This window comes from Hylobates moloch, unplaced genomic scaffold (assembly GCF_009828535.3).
Source record: "Hylobates moloch isolate HMO894 unplaced genomic scaffold, HMol_V3 SCAFFOLD_44, whole genome shotgun sequence".
Classification (NCBI taxonomy): Eukaryota; Metazoa; Chordata; class Mammalia; order Primates; family Hylobatidae; genus Hylobates; species Hylobates moloch.
The window spans coordinates 1,274,992-1,290,476 of NW_026652319.1; the positions used below are offsets into that span (position 1 = coordinate 1,274,992).

Genomic DNA, 15,485 nt, shown 5'->3' on the forward strand with positions numbered 1-15,485 from the left:
AAAAAAAAAAAAAAAAAAAAAAAAAAGAAAAAGAAATACAGCCTAAGAAAATAAGCAGAAATATGGTTTTTTAAAATCTGATACAAAGATATTTATTGTAACATTATATCTAATAATGATGAATAGTATATAAAAGAAGAATGGCTAAGCAATATTATGGTCATAAGATGTAGTCCTTAGAAAATTTTAAATAGTTTTTAAGATAATAAAATAGATTGGTATAATATTAAGTGAAAAAAGGAATGATATGATCATATTCTGACTTTTACCCATGACCCAAATATTGTTAATATTTTGGCATGCTGGGGAAAGCATGCCAAAATATTAACAATGGTAGCCTTTCCTGCTTTATATTTTCCTGTTTTCAAACTTTTCTACAAAGTTCAGATGTTACTTACGTAAACAGAAAAAAAAAATTATTCAAAAACAATAATTTTTTTTAAAAAACATGCCCACAGTTACAGGCAGTAAGAAGAAAAGCCAATCCTTTGCCTTCAACTCCAGAACTCTGGACCCTGCCCCATCCTCCCTGAAGGCGCAGGGCCCTGAGCTGTCACCTTAAAAAAATCAGTATCACAGAGTTATCAGTCAACTCTAGATGAACAATAAATCTGTATTAAGCAAAGTATATTAGATTGTTTCATTATATAGTCATATGTAAATACAGCCCAGAAAAGGAGTCAGAACTACTTACCACAAACCTAATGTGCATTCCCTATCCTGCTGCCTGCAATTTTACTTCTTAAATATACCAGGACTGCTGAATCTCCCCCACCTCTAATGCTTTCTTCCAATCATTTAATAATACCCTTTGTTTCAAATATAAGTTACCATAGAATCTGGACATAAAGCAATCCTCAAATTCCTCAGGAACTAGAATTAACCTGATGTAAAATATTTTAATTCCATCTTCCAAGAAAGGAAACAAGTTTGAGTTCGCTAGCAATTCCTTATTGAAGAACATTAACCAAAGACCCACAGAATTATTTCCAATAGCAAATGTGTAATGTCTTCAAGGACTCTTCAATACATTTCATATTCTGTCTTGTAAGTAATGCTTCACAGGTGAATAAATTTGTTAATATTTTATAAGTTAATCATATTTATCTTCTACATACAAGTTTCTAATGGAGATATCACTCATGGGCCATGTTATTGGAAGAAAGAACAATTAGAAATCCAAGAAAATTTTCTGTGACTTCTCAACGGCTGACATTTACAAATGAAAGAAAAATTTGGGTGACTTGGGGGATCGCACATCCTATCGCTTACATTAAAATTGGAAGAGATTGCACCATCAGACATTGTCACTGTCCAGGAATCTCAAGGACTCAACAGAGGAATGTAGTTCCAACATTTGAGAGGTAAAAAAGTTGCTGGCGATGAGAAAAACTGCCTTAGTTTCCTGAGCTATGCAAACATTGAACTCTGTAATAAATGTATTTAATTTATAAATAGAGTTAGTTCCAACTACACATACTCGTTTCTTCCTGGAAATAATCATGCTGCAATAATAAAGGAGGACGGGATATTTTTAATTTTTGATCATGTAAGGTAGACATATCTTCACTCTTTTTCAACCCTTTTACTAAACAAGGGAAACACCATGCCATTGTCAATCAGTGATTAAAAACACTACCCCACAGATTATCATAGGAGACATTAATTCTGGATCATGTCTAATCTAGTCTTTTCTGATTACAGAACAAAATATTTAAGTGAAGCAGAAAAGAGCAGATATTTGCTTTTCCCCAAAAGTTTCTTGCTAAACCTGGTTACCTTAACTAATATGCCACTCTGACTTGTTCAATGTTGTTCCAATGTCAGATAATAAAGAATTCTGTGGTCTTGTATTAGACTCTTTAAAGGAAATTTCTGGTATATCGTAAGTCAAGGAGAATGTTATGGAAGAAAACCATTTTCAATGCTTTCCTTTGCCACTTAACTCTTTTTCCTAGAGGATCTTTAATAATAGCTTTAAGATTTGTAGATGTGAGATATGTAATAGTTTGAAATATGAGATATGTAATGAGATACACCCCCAACACTAACAAGCTCATTCAAACTTTCTTTAAACGAGACTATTCTCCTTGGGTCTTCCTCCCATGTACCCCAAATGTGGGCCCAACATCATATACAAGAGCTTCAGACAAACCACTCTGGCCATGAATACCAAATATATTTCATAGAACATTTCCAGAAGCTTTATTTTGTGCTAATTTTTAAACGTTGATTTTTGAATAACAGTTTAGGTTTTAAAATATCTATTTATTGCTGCCTTGAAAAAGAGAAAATGAAAGTTAGTTGAGGAGTTTTAAAGTGTATGGTAAAAGTTTTTAGTCTATATGCACAAGTTAATTCAATTACTAAATAAGTTTTTCTGTAGTGTCTTTTGGAATTGGAAATATAGACAAAGGCAGCTCAGAGTGCACTGGATGCTTTGATACAGGCTGCATAGCAGAATTTCAGTGCTACCATATAGTCTCTACAAAAAGAGTTTTCCATACTTTGACCATGTAATTGGAACCATTTTTCACCTCAAAGGAATTTTTATGACCATTTAATAACATAGCTATTCTAGGCATTATTTTCACAGTATTTTTTCTTCCAAAATTCTTTAATTCCTAAGAGATTTTTTGCACAAATTATAGAAAATAAGCATCCTTAAATTTCAGGACTCCAGACACTTTTTACTCAGTACGTTTTGCCTTGGAACACTGGGATTTGTGAAATTATCCTTCCTCTGCTTTATTTGAAGCAGAGGCTGAGAAAAGAACAGAAAGAAAAACCATAGAGATTTGCCTTACATTTATCTCTTTTTTAAAAGGTACCTTTTTCTCCTGATGTTATCTGTCTTAGACACGGGCCTCAGATCCCTATATTGGTGGTCAATATGTCCCATTCTGCATCCCTATGGCCAGCCTGACCCCTCATTCAACAAGTTCACCCTACTCAACTCACACTTTTCAAACAGGCAAAACAAATGTTCTTCCCTCATCCCCAAGTTCTCAGAGCAAAGGAAATGCTGAAAGATTGCAAACTCTTTTTTGTAGTTATTTTGGAAGGGAGCACTTTCCTACCATTTCTTAACTCCTCTGATTTTTACTTAAGAAAAATCATAATGCTCTTTTGTCCTGTCAGCTCCTAAGCATCTACTGCCTCCTCATAAGAGGTCTTTTCTGAATAACAACGCAGGGAATATTATTTGCCATTTGTACCAAGATCCTGCTCTTTGTGGTTACACATTCTGAAGTGCCAATCATCTCTAAGGCAATTAGAGCCGTTAAGACTTCCAGCTGCACAGGAAAAAAAATCAAAGCACTCTCCAGAGCACCTTCAAATGGCATCTCCCAAACCCCACGCAGAGCAGGGGCAGCTTACCTGTGCGGCATGCCCGTGGTGCAGGCGGTGGTGTGCTCGCTGGACAGGTCGCAGAGCTTTAGGTACCAGTTCATCTCCACTTCGCGCAGCAGAGCCAGTTGACGCGCCCTGAGCTGGCTTTCCCCTGAGGGACTAAGGCTGCTGTCTTTAGCATTTTCTGAGGCTTTCTTGGGAGATTTGTCTTTCCCTGCTACAGAAAACCCAGACTGTCTCCTTAACTTGGTGTTCTCCTCTGAGATCTGACTCCCCGCTGCCCCTGTCCGAGCTGCCAGCATCGTGGAGATCTTTCAGAGAAGACTGGAAGTCACTGTCATCAAAGTAATCTGAATTGATTTTTCTGCTTCTGCCTCCCTCCCTCGTCCCTGCCCACTCCACCTCTCTTAACCTTATCCTGCCACAAAGCTGTAATTGAGCCCAGTCTGTGGCTTGGGATGAAAATGTATCTCTAACGTTTCCTAATGAAGAGGTAAGGTGGCCACTACCTGTGATATCTTGGAACATGGAAATTTTAAAAACAACTCCCAACAACTTTGTAATACTGAAGTTTGGCAGTGGCTGTTTCTTCTGCAAAGTTGGGACTTTTGCTTTATTTAATAGTGACAAATCTGAACCATATAGGTTTGGTAAATTATGTTTGATAATCATGTTAGAGTTATAAAAGATTTCTGGAGGCTCATTAGCCATTCCTGATTAGAGTCCTTTTGGAGTTTTAAAAGTTTTAATGTGAATTTCCTCAAATAAGTTCAACAGTATCAATGCAAGGGGAAGATTATTTCTTTTGTGTAAACCTTAACATTTTAAATCTATTTTATAGTTCTTTGAATGTCAGTGAATCACATAACGTATGTCAGGCACTCTTTCATTCCTAATGTGAGAATGGTAACCCCTCATAATTGATTCAGTAACTGCCCCTCCCAGCACTTCTGACAAATGGAAGCCATGAGAATCATCTGATAATTGGGAAGACGAAGGCCAAAATTGGTGTGAAAAAACAGAAGAGTGGGAGGGAATGGTGGGAGCCTGTATGTGCATGGATGTGTATGTGTGTGCCCAGTGTACATGAAAACTAGTTTGGGAGAAAGAAAGAAAGCCAAGTCGATGGCCCTATGGTTAAGATAGATAGAAAAAGAGGGAATCCTCCCTAACACATTTTATGAGGCCGGCATCACCCTGATACCAAAGCCCGGCAGAGACACAACCAAAAAAGAGAATTTCAGACCAATATCCTTGATGAACATTGATGCAAAAATCCTCAATAAAATACTGGCAAACCAAATCCAGCAGCACATCAAAAAGCTTATACACCATAATCAAGTGGGCTTCATCCCTGGGATGCAAGGCTGGTTCAACATACGCAAATCAATAAATGTAATCCAGCATATAGACAGAACCAAAGACAAAAACCACATGATTATCTCAATAGATGCAGAAAAGGCCTTTGACAAAATTCAACAACCTTTCATGCTAAAAACTCTCAATAAATTAGGTATTGATGGGACGTATCTCAAAATCATAAGAGCTATCTATGACAAACCCACAGCCAGTATCATACTGAATGGGCAAAAATTGGAAGCATTCCCTTTGAAAACTGGCACAAGGCAGGGATGCCCTCTCTCACCACTCCAACATAGTGCTGGAAGTTCTGGCCAGGGCAATCAGGCAGGAGAAGGAAATAAAGGGTATTCAATTAGGAAAAGAGGAAGTCAAATTGTCCCTGTTTGCAGATGATATGATTGTATATCTAGAAAACCCCATTGTCTCAGCCCAAAATCTCCTTAAGCTGATAAGCAACTTCAGCAAAGTCTCAGGATACAAAATCAATGTACAAAAATCACAAGCATTCTTGTACACCAATCACAGAGAAACAGAGAGCCAAATCATGAGTGAACTCCCATTCACAATTGCTTCAAAGAGAATAAAATACCTAGGAATCCAACTTACAAGGGATGTGAAGGACCTCTTCAAGGAGAACTACAAACCACTGCTCAATGAAATAAAAGAGGATACAAACAAATGGAAGAACATTCCATGCTCATGGGTTGGAAGAATCAATATCATGAAAATGGCCATACTGCCCAAGGTAATTTATAGATTCAATGCCATCCCCATCAAGCTACCAATGACTTTCTTCACAGAATTGGAAAAAACTACTTTAAAGTTCATATGGAACCAAAAAAGAGCCCGCATTGCCAAGTCAATCCTAAGCCAAAAGAACAAAGCTGGAGGCATCACGCTACCTGACTTCAAACTATACTACAAGGCTACAGTAACCAAAACAGCATGGTACTGGTACCATAACAGAGACATAGATCAATGGATCAGAACAGAGCCCTCAGAAATAATGCTGCATATCTACAACTACTTGATCTTTGACAAACCTGACAAAAACAAGCAATGGGAAAAGGATTCCCTGTTTAATAAATGGTGCTGGGAAAACTGGCTAGCCATAGTAGAAAGCTGAAACTGGATCCCTTCCTTACACCTTATACAAAAATTAATTCAAGATGGATTAAAGACTTACATGTTGGACCTAAAACCATAAAAACCCTAGAAGAAAACCTAGGCAATGCCATTCAGGACATAGGCATGGGCAAGGACTTCATGTCTAAAACACCAAAAGCAATGGCAACAAAAGCCAAAATTGACAAATGGGATCTCATTTAACTAAAGAGCTTCTGCACAGCAAAAGAAACTACCATCAGAGTGAACAGGCAACCTACAGAATGGGAGAAAATTTTTGCAACCTACTCATCTGACAAAGGGCTAATATCCAGAATCTACAATGAACTCAAACAAATTTACAAGAAAAAAACAAACAACCCCATCCAAAAGTGGGCGAAGGACATGAACAGACACTTCTCCAAAGAAGACATTTATGCAGCCAAAAAACACATGAAGAAATGCTCATCATCACTGGCCATCAGAGAAATGCAAATCAAAACCACAATGAGATACTATCTCACGCCAGTTAGAATGGCCATCATTAAAAAGTCAGGAAACAACAGGTGCTGGAGAGGATGTGGAGAAATAGGAACACTTTTACACTGTTGGTGGGACTGTAAACTAGTTCAACCATTGTGGAAGTCAGTGTGGCGATTCCTCAGGGATCTAGAACTAGAAATACCATTTGACCCAGCCATCCCATTACTGGGTATATACCCAAAGGACTATAAATCATGCTGCTATAAAGACACATGCACATGTATGTTTATTGCAGCACTATTCACAATAGCAAAGACTTGGAACCAACCCAAATGTCCAACAACGATAGACTGGATTAAGAAAATGTGGCACATATACACCATGGAATACTATGCAGCCATAAAAAATGATGAGTTCATGTCCTTTGTAGGGACATGGATGAAACTGGAAACCATCATTCTCAGTAAACTATCGCAAGGACAAAAAACCAAACACTGCATGTTCTCACTCATAGGTGGGAATTGAACAATGAGAACTCATGGACACAGGAAGGGGAACATCACACTCTGGAGACTGTTGTGGGGTGGGAGGAGGGGGGAGGGACAGCATTAGGAGATATACCTAACGCTAAATGACGAGTTAATGGGTGCAGCACACCAACACGCCACATGGATACATATATAACAAACCTGCACATTGTGCACATATACCCTAAAACTTAAAGTATAATAATAATAATAATAATAATAATAATAATAAAAAGACGCATGGGGTTGACCCACACACACCCATGGATCTGATTGTTTTAGTTTAGGAGATAATGATGTCAGTGTCCACCTGGGGTCTATCACAGAGTTGTTTAATGACCCGTTAAGCACCAGGTACCCTCCCCCTCAATCAACTTAAGTCTCTTCTGGATCAATTATCTCAGTGCCTGCTGCATGTAAAGAACTTGGGAAGGTGCATGAATTTTTCTTTCCATAAGTTAAAAATTACAGAGTTATAGCAAGGCCTTAGAGTCCCTGAGAAGAGCAGGAGAGGAAGGAGGAAAGAGGCATGCCTTCTCAAAGAGACAGGAAAGTGCAGTTAGCTCTTCTGGAAAGTCTGTCAATAGGCTGTCATAAGGCCTCCTCTGCCACGACAGTATGGAGGAAGAATTTCCTTCACTGCTATTCTCATCCCTCTACTGTCTGAACTAATGTAGTCACCTCGGTCACACGGCTTGGTAACAAGTCATCTACTGCTGTCTTGGATTATCTTGCTTCCTTTAATGTACACCTTGCCCCCTTTCACTTGCCCTTAGTCCACCTCTCACACACACCTTCAGCATCCTGAAGCAACATTCGACATGATTTTGGATTTCTCCCCTTAACATCAACAAGGTATCTTAAAGGCCAGTGGTGGGACCAGAAACCTGAAATAGAAAGGTTTTGTTTGATTTCTAGAAACTTCTGTTAAAATAGTAGGGAGAGAATTCAGGTTTATGGCCCTGCGGGTTCTCAGAGGCAAGTTCTGATCATGCTGTTTTCTTCTCACAGATCCCACCCTTTCTTTCTAGAAAGAAGACAGCCTAGGGTCCCGATGGGTGGGGCTTTGAAGAGTCCAGGAGTGGGAATTTCTAGAATTTGGAATTGAGTGAATTTTCTGACATTTGAGTACAGGACCCAGGGGTTCTTGAAGAAGAACTTGGTCCCAGAGGAGTTTGACTGACCATAAAAATGAGTCCTGCAGAAGCATTTGATGATTAAAACTCGTTTAAAGTCTTAGTTGCAACAGATACTGATCTTGGATTTATGGAGAAAGATGCAGTCAGAGGAAACGATACATGTGTAACACTAGATGAAATTTTAAAACTTGCCCAGGAAAATGAAGTGGATTTTATTTTGTTAGGTGATCTTTTTCATGAACAAAGCCCTCAAGGAAAACATTACATATCTGCCTCAAGTTATTAAGAAAATGTCGTATGGGTGATAGGCCTGTCCAGTTTGAAATTCTCAGTGATCAATCAGTCAACTTTGGTTTTAGTAAGTTTCCATGGGTGAACTACCAAGATGGCAATCTCAACATTTCAATTCCAGTGTTTAGTATTCATGGTAATCATGACGACCCCATGGGGGCAGATGCATGCTGTGCCCTGGACATTTTAAGTTGTGTTGCATTTGTAAATCACTTTGGACATTCAATGTCCATGGAGAAGATAGACATTAGTCTGGTTTTGCTTCAAAAAGGAAGCACAAGGATTGCACTCTATGATTTAGGATCCATTCCAGATGAAAGGCTCTCTCAAATGTTTGTCAATAAGAAAGTAACAATGTTGAGATCAAAAGAAGATGAGAACTCTTGGTTTAACTTATTTGTGATTATTTGTGATTACAGGAGTAAACATGGCTAAGTACTAACTTCAGTCCAGAACAATTTTTGGATGACTTCATTGATCTTGTTATCTGGGGCCATGCACATGAGTGTAAAATAGCTCCAACCAAAAATGAACAACAGGTCAGGCGCAATGGCTCATGCCTGTAGTCCCAGCACTTTGTGAGGCCAAGGTGGATGGATCACATGAGGTCAGGAGTTCGAGACCAGCCTGACCAACATGGTAAAACCCCGTCTCTACTAAAAATACAAAATTAGCTGGGCGTGGTGCCGCGTGCCTGTAATCCCAGCTACTTGGGAGGTTGAAGCAGGAGAATCACTTGAACCTGGGAGATGAAGGTTGCAGTGAGCCAAGATCGCACCATTGCACTCTAGCCTGGACAACAGGAGTGAAACTTCATCTAAAAATAACAAAAACCAAAAATGAACAACCGCTGTTTTATATCTCACAACCTGGAAGCTCAGTGGTTACTTCTCTTTCCCCAGGAGAAGCTGTAAAGAAACATGTTGGCTTGCTGTGTATTTAAGGGAGGAAAATGAATATGCAGAAAATTCCTCTTCACACTGTGCAGTAGTTTTTCATAGAGGATGTTGTTCTGGCTAATCATCCAGACATTTTTTAACCCAGATAATCCTAAAGTAAACCAAGCCATACAAAGCTTCTGTTTGGCGAAGATTGAAGAAATGCTTGAAAATGCTAAACGGGAACATCTAGGTAATTCTTGCCAGCCAGAGAAGCCTCTTATACTACTGCGAGTGGACTATAGTGGAGGTTTTGAACCTTTCAACCTTCTTCGCTTTAGCCAGAAATTTGTGGATCGGGTAGCTAATCCAAAAGACATTATCCATTTTTTCAGGCATGGAAAACAAAAGGAAAAAACAGGAGAAGAGATCAACTTTGGGAAACTTACCACAAAACCTTCTTCAGAAGGAACAACTTTAAGGGTAGAAGATCTTGTAAAACAGTATTTTCAAACTGAAGAGAAGAATGTGCCACTCTCACTGCTAACAGAAAGAGGGATGGGTGAAGCAGTACAAGAATTTGTGGACAAGGAGGAGAAAGATGCCATTGAGGAATTAATGAAATACCAGTTGTAAAAAACACAGCAATTTCGTCTGGGCATGGTGGCTCACATCTGTAATCCCAGCACTTTGGGAGGCCGAGGTGGGTGGATCATGAGGTCAGGAGATCGAGACCATCCTGGCTAACACAGTGAAACCCCATCTCTACTAAAAATAGAAAAAAAATTAGCCAGGCATGGTGGCAGGTGCCTGTAGTCCCAGCTACTCGGGAGGCTGAGGCAGGAGAATGGAGTGAACCCAGGAGGCAGAGCTTGCAGTGGGCCCAGATCGCACCACTGCACTCCAGCCTGGGTGACAGAGCGAGACTCCGCCTCAAAAAAAAAAAACAAAAACCACACACAGCAATTTAAGAACGTCATATTGATGCCCTAGAAGATAAAATCAATGAGGAAGTATGTCGTTTCAGAGAAAACAGACAAAAAAAAATACTAGTGAAGATGATGACGTCCGTGATGCTATTAACAGGGCCAGAGCTCTCAGATCTCAATTAGAGGAACCTGCTTCTGCCTTTAGTGCTGATGACCTTATGAGTATAGATTTAGCAGAACAGATGGCTAATGACTCTGATGTTAGCATCTCAGCAGCACCCAACAAAGAGGCTGAGGAACAGGTGGAAGAGGAGGAGGAGGACAGAATTTAGCATCAGAGGAGGGTCTCAAAGAGGAAGAGCAGGCACTGGTCTGGAGACTTCTACTCATAGCGGGAACTCAAAGACCACTGTGCCAGCATCTAGAAATATGTCTATTATAGAGGCCTTTAAATCTACAAGACAGCAGCCTTCCCAAAATGTCACTAAAAATTATTCAGAGGTGATTGAGGTAGATGAATCAGATGTGGAAGGAGACATTTTTCCTACCACTTCACAAACGGATCAAAAGTGGTCCAGCACATCATCCAGCAAAAACATGTCCCAGAGCCAAGTACTGAAAGGGGTTGATTTTGAATCAGATGAGGATGACGATGATGATCCTTTTTATGAACATTAGTTCTTTAAGAAGAAATAGTAGATAATATATTTAGTGGCACTGAGAAATTTGCAAGATACAGGAAAAATCAAAACGTTGCAAGCTCAGAGTTTACAGTTTAAGATTATAAGTATTGCTGCCTGAGCATGACTCCGTTAAGAAAGAAATTTCTCAGCATTGATTCACCTTGTTTTTTAACCGGTTTGTTATATTAAGAGCTTTGTTTAAATATCATTATTCTTTTTGTTTTGTTTTGTTTTGAGACAAGAGTTTTGCTCTTGTTGCCCAGGCTGGAGTGCAATGGCGCCACCGCGGCTCACTGCAACCTCTGCCTCCCAGGTTCAAGCAATTCTCCTGCCTCAGCCTCCCAGGTAGCTGGGATTGCAGGCATGTGCTCCACCATGCCCAGCTAATTTTTTGTATTTTTATTAGAGACGACGGGGTTTCACCATGTTGGCCAGGTTGGTCTCGAACTCTTGACCTCAGGTGATCCACCTGCCTTGGCCTCCCAAAGTCCTGGGATTACAGGCGTGAGCTACCCCACCTCTAAACATCATTCTTGAGTAAAGATTAAAATAAATCTACCATTTTACATTTCTGCTTCATGATCATTTAGTTTTCTAAATGTAGCTATATAAATGGTTGCATTTAGCCAAAGTTGAGGGAAAGAGCTTATAAAATTTAACTTCTTCATAATATAATAATTTCCTAGAGGTTCTGGATTTCCTGAAAGTAAAACAAACTATGTGAACCTCAGCCTGAACTCACTGTTCGTTACTATGTATGTTTTTTTCTAATGCTTCTTAAAAGACTGAATGATTAGAAGTAAATTATGGTTTGAACAGATATGTTTTTATTAAAAGAGTAGAATAACCACAAAAAAAAATAGTAAGGAGAAAGCTTAGAGCATAAAGGCATGGAGTGGAGAATAATATTTGATTATGTAAGTATTACTTTCCTTCTTTCCTTTCCCTTAGGCCAAAAAGAAACTCGAAGCAGGATGAAAGGATCAGAGTGGACTGGATAAGGTTTGAGTTGCCAGTGTGCCTGACCTACCCTGTGTCCAAGGAGGCATCCAAGTGAAAGGGAAGTGGCAGATTATGGCAATGTGGGCCTGAGGACAGCCTCCCTGAGTCCTGTACCCTGAGCAATTGTAGAATGTACTGCGAAACTGGGACACTTTTGAGCATGAAGAGTGCTATTAATAGTCACATAGAGACAACAGGCAAAAACTGGCAAAGTCTTCTGCAAACCAGGAGGTATAATCATCCTACGCATCCCCCCAGCATGATATGGGACAGCATCCAAACGTTTCTCTAGCAGCGGTCCCTGCCATCAAAAGTCGTGCAGGAATGCCAGCAGCTGCGAAAGCTGGGGTCGAGATCAAGGGGATACAAAGCACACAAATGGGGACCCGGAGGCCCACAGATGTGAGGGGAGAAAGTTTCATCCCGGGGTCATGGATTAGCAGCCCTGTAATGTGCGCCCCTGAGGACTGAGGATGGCACAGGGACCAGGTGCTCTGCCCCAGCTTAGATCACAGATCACCCCTATGGAGAAGGGAGGTGAGGAGAGAATCCAAAACTGACTGAGTTTACCTACAAAGGTGACTGTTTATCTTGAATTGCCAGAATTTTTATTCTGTAATCAATGCAAATTAAGGTTTCCTGAGCTAGACACTGAGGAATGAGTGATGTTTTTGTATTCCTGGCTACCATGATGTGTAAAATGTAAAATTATTTCAATTTTCGTTCTAAGATGATCCACATTTGTTTCCAATGTCCCCTGCATCCTCTGAACTTGGTAGAACATCAGACTATTCCCAAGTAAGTAAAACACACGCATCTTCAGATAAGCAGGTTGTAGATATAGACCATGATGGGCAGAGCCTAGCGGGAGGAGCATGAGGATATAGACCTCCAAGTCTCAGCACAAAGAAGTTCAAACCAGGGCTGCTATACAGTCAGAATAACAGCAATAATGATCACAATAACTAATACCCATCTAGTTTGGGATCTGAACCATTTTTACATGTATTCTCATTTCGTTCTCCATTTTTAGATAAGGAAATGGAAGCCCAAATAGGTTGTATGACTTGCTCTACTTTAAGCAGCTTTCAGGGACTCAAACCTTGATGCTGGGTTTCACTGTCCGTATATTCCTTCCAGGACCCCCAGATGCTGACTCAAGGACCACCACCCAAAAGCACAGAAAAGGGTATTTTCCCACACGAAGAGTATGGAATCCTTCCAGCCATGAAAGAACTCTGTGCATTAACTATGTTTTCAGAGATCAATTCTTTCACTCTCACTTAATGGTATTGGTAGATAGCACACTGGCTATTTGCTCCACTAATGCCTTGGATTTTTTCCTTACCCGTCTGGTCAGGCAAAGAAAAAAAGATTTCTTCTTTCCTGTTAATTTGCTAAACATGAATTACTGTTGGTCATCTTTATCGCCTTTTACTTATCACTGTGTAAGGAGTTGCTTTGTATTTTTACAGCATTTTTGCTGCATAAATATGCCACACATTTCTTTTAGAACAACATCATAGAAAACACAGTTCATCTTGGTAAGTTTTAGAACATCGCTATTTATAAAGCATGGAGCAACTCTCCCTAAAAATATTTAAGTGTTTGGCAAATAAAACACATTGAAGCCATCAGCAAAATATGTGCTAAAGGCTATGCTGTCCTTGCTATCACTGCTTTAAAGAAACATCAAGAAAAAAATAATATTCTCTGTGAGCCTTTAGCAGCCTCTTACAGAAATCATCTGCTTCTTCACCACCTCCTCTCCTTTGGAAGAGAAAAAGAACTGAGCATGATCCCAAAAAGGAAAAGTAGAGAGTGTGTAAAATGGGAAGAAATTATTTTCTTGTTTTTAAAGGTAGACAAGTTGTGATAATGATCAGGCAACCAGAATCGATGGCATTTTGTGATCTTACAGGAAACATCTGTGATGTCAGACTATCAGTAAGCCTGGCCCAACTAGTGCCCTTTATTGCTGTAATGTTCTCAAAGTTCTTTTTTCAAAACTTGAAATGCCCTTTATTAATAGACTCGAAGGGCATTTCTAATTCACAAAAACTATTATGGGGGTCCAATATCTAAATCCATTTCTCCCTTGTCAGAGTTTTGATGCTGTGATTACTTTGGTCCAGTTCTTGTTTATGTCACGTTGCCTTAGTTTCAATCCTAGCGACTGATCAATCACTCACAATTCAATCACTCAAATAAATTCAGTCACAAAAATTCAATCACTCCCAATATAAATAACACACTGAGGCTATGTGTGACTCAGTACAAACTTAAATATTTCTTCAGCCCTACAGTGAAAAAACAAATAATGACCCACATTTTGGATGCATTATTCCCACCCTTTATACACTGATACTGCCTTGCCACCCGGTAGAAAAAAGAAATGACTTCATTTGTCACCCATTCCTGACATAGAAGAATATCATTTTGTGTAGGGTTTAAACTTGACTAAATATTTCGAAGAAACCTCCCACTAATATTTTCCAACACGATGATCACATTGCCTTAAGGGGAACCTCATTAATAAAAACCACAAATATTGGGAATGAGAAAGTAAATAGCAAAACTAAAACAATGCATGTGTTCAGGGAAGCGGTTGTCTAATGAAAAGGGTGCCTGAGAGAACCATTTAATCTGGAGAGGCAGAAGGTGTTTAACAGGCATCAGAGGCAGGTGGACCCAGGCTATGCTGCATATGAGCTGTGTAAACCAGGCAAATAATTGATCCTTTCTGAGTTCCTGTGTCCCCACTGGCACAAGAGAAAAATACAGATTCCATGTTTCTGTTGAGGATTACAGATACTGAATATAAAGCATCTAGTCATAGTAAGTGATAAATGAAACATCTTGTCATTCATTGTTATATTATTTCCATTTTAACACCTAGAGTGTTTTTAAAATGTGTCAAAGCATCCACACATGTTTTATTTAAATGTAATGCACACTGAAGCATTTGGCCCAATTTTTTTTCCAGCTTCTAAAAGCTGATTTGTACAGTGATGACCCAGTACCTGTGAAGCTTAGGCCATATCACCAGGGAACTCTTTATTCCAAAATGTCAGTGGCCTGATTTAGGATACACTTTGCACAGGCTGGTTAATGGTGAGGAGACTGGAAGCATAGAGGTTCCCCTATAACTATTTAAGGCACCATAAGAGGGCTAAGGTGCTGTGATTAGTTACGACATAAATTGGGAGAAGGCACAAGACAGGGCCAGTAGGGGCAGCAGACCTGACCACACTAAAAATAAAGCAACCAGAGGGACCCAAGCATCTGCGGGGCTGCAGACTCCTCAGAGCTGCTCACAGCACTTCCACCATTCCTGTAACGAGTCCTGGAAAAGGCTAGGGCACATTGTGGAACTTTCAGTTGCTATAAAAAAAACACTGGCTCATTTTCTTTTCACACTCAGATTATCCATACAAGGAGCTTTTTGCTTCTCAAAGTATGGTCCAAGAACCAGCTGCCTGGGCAGCACCTGGGAGCTTATTAGAAATGCAGAATTGGCCGGGAGTGGTGGCTCATGCCTGTAATCCCAGCACTTTGGAAGGCCGAGGCGGGCAGATTGCTTGAGGTCAGGAGCTCAAGACCAGCCCAGCCAACATGGTGAAACCCCGTCTCTACTAAAAAAAGCAAAAATCAGCCGGGCATTGTGGTGCATGCCTGTAATCCCAGCACTTTGGAAGGCCGAGGCGGGCAGACTGCTTGAGGTCAGGAGCTC

The 15,485-nt window shown here is 39.9% G+C and overlaps 1 protein-coding gene and 1 pseudogene across 2 annotated transcripts in view; one reads left to right on the top strand and one right to left on the bottom strand.

The window, feature by feature from the left end:
- LOC116463610 (voltage-gated potassium channel subunit beta-1) overlaps window positions 1-15,485 on the bottom strand; it is a 494,700-nt gene that overhangs the window by 420,065 nt on the left and 59,150 nt on the right. The window contains exon 1 of one of the 2 annotated variants that reach the window (XM_032146791.2): window positions 3,382-3,656. The exons of the other annotated variant lie outside the window; for it this stretch is intronic. Within the exon in view, the coding sequence (XP_032002682.1) occupies window positions 3,382-3,656 (275 nt within the window). Of the gene's footprint in view, window positions 1-3,381; window positions 3,657-15,485 lie in introns of those variants that run through there. 2 annotated transcript variants of the gene reach the window in all.
- LOC116463609 (double-strand break repair protein MRE11-like) lies at window positions 8,022-10,770 on the top strand (annotated as a pseudogene).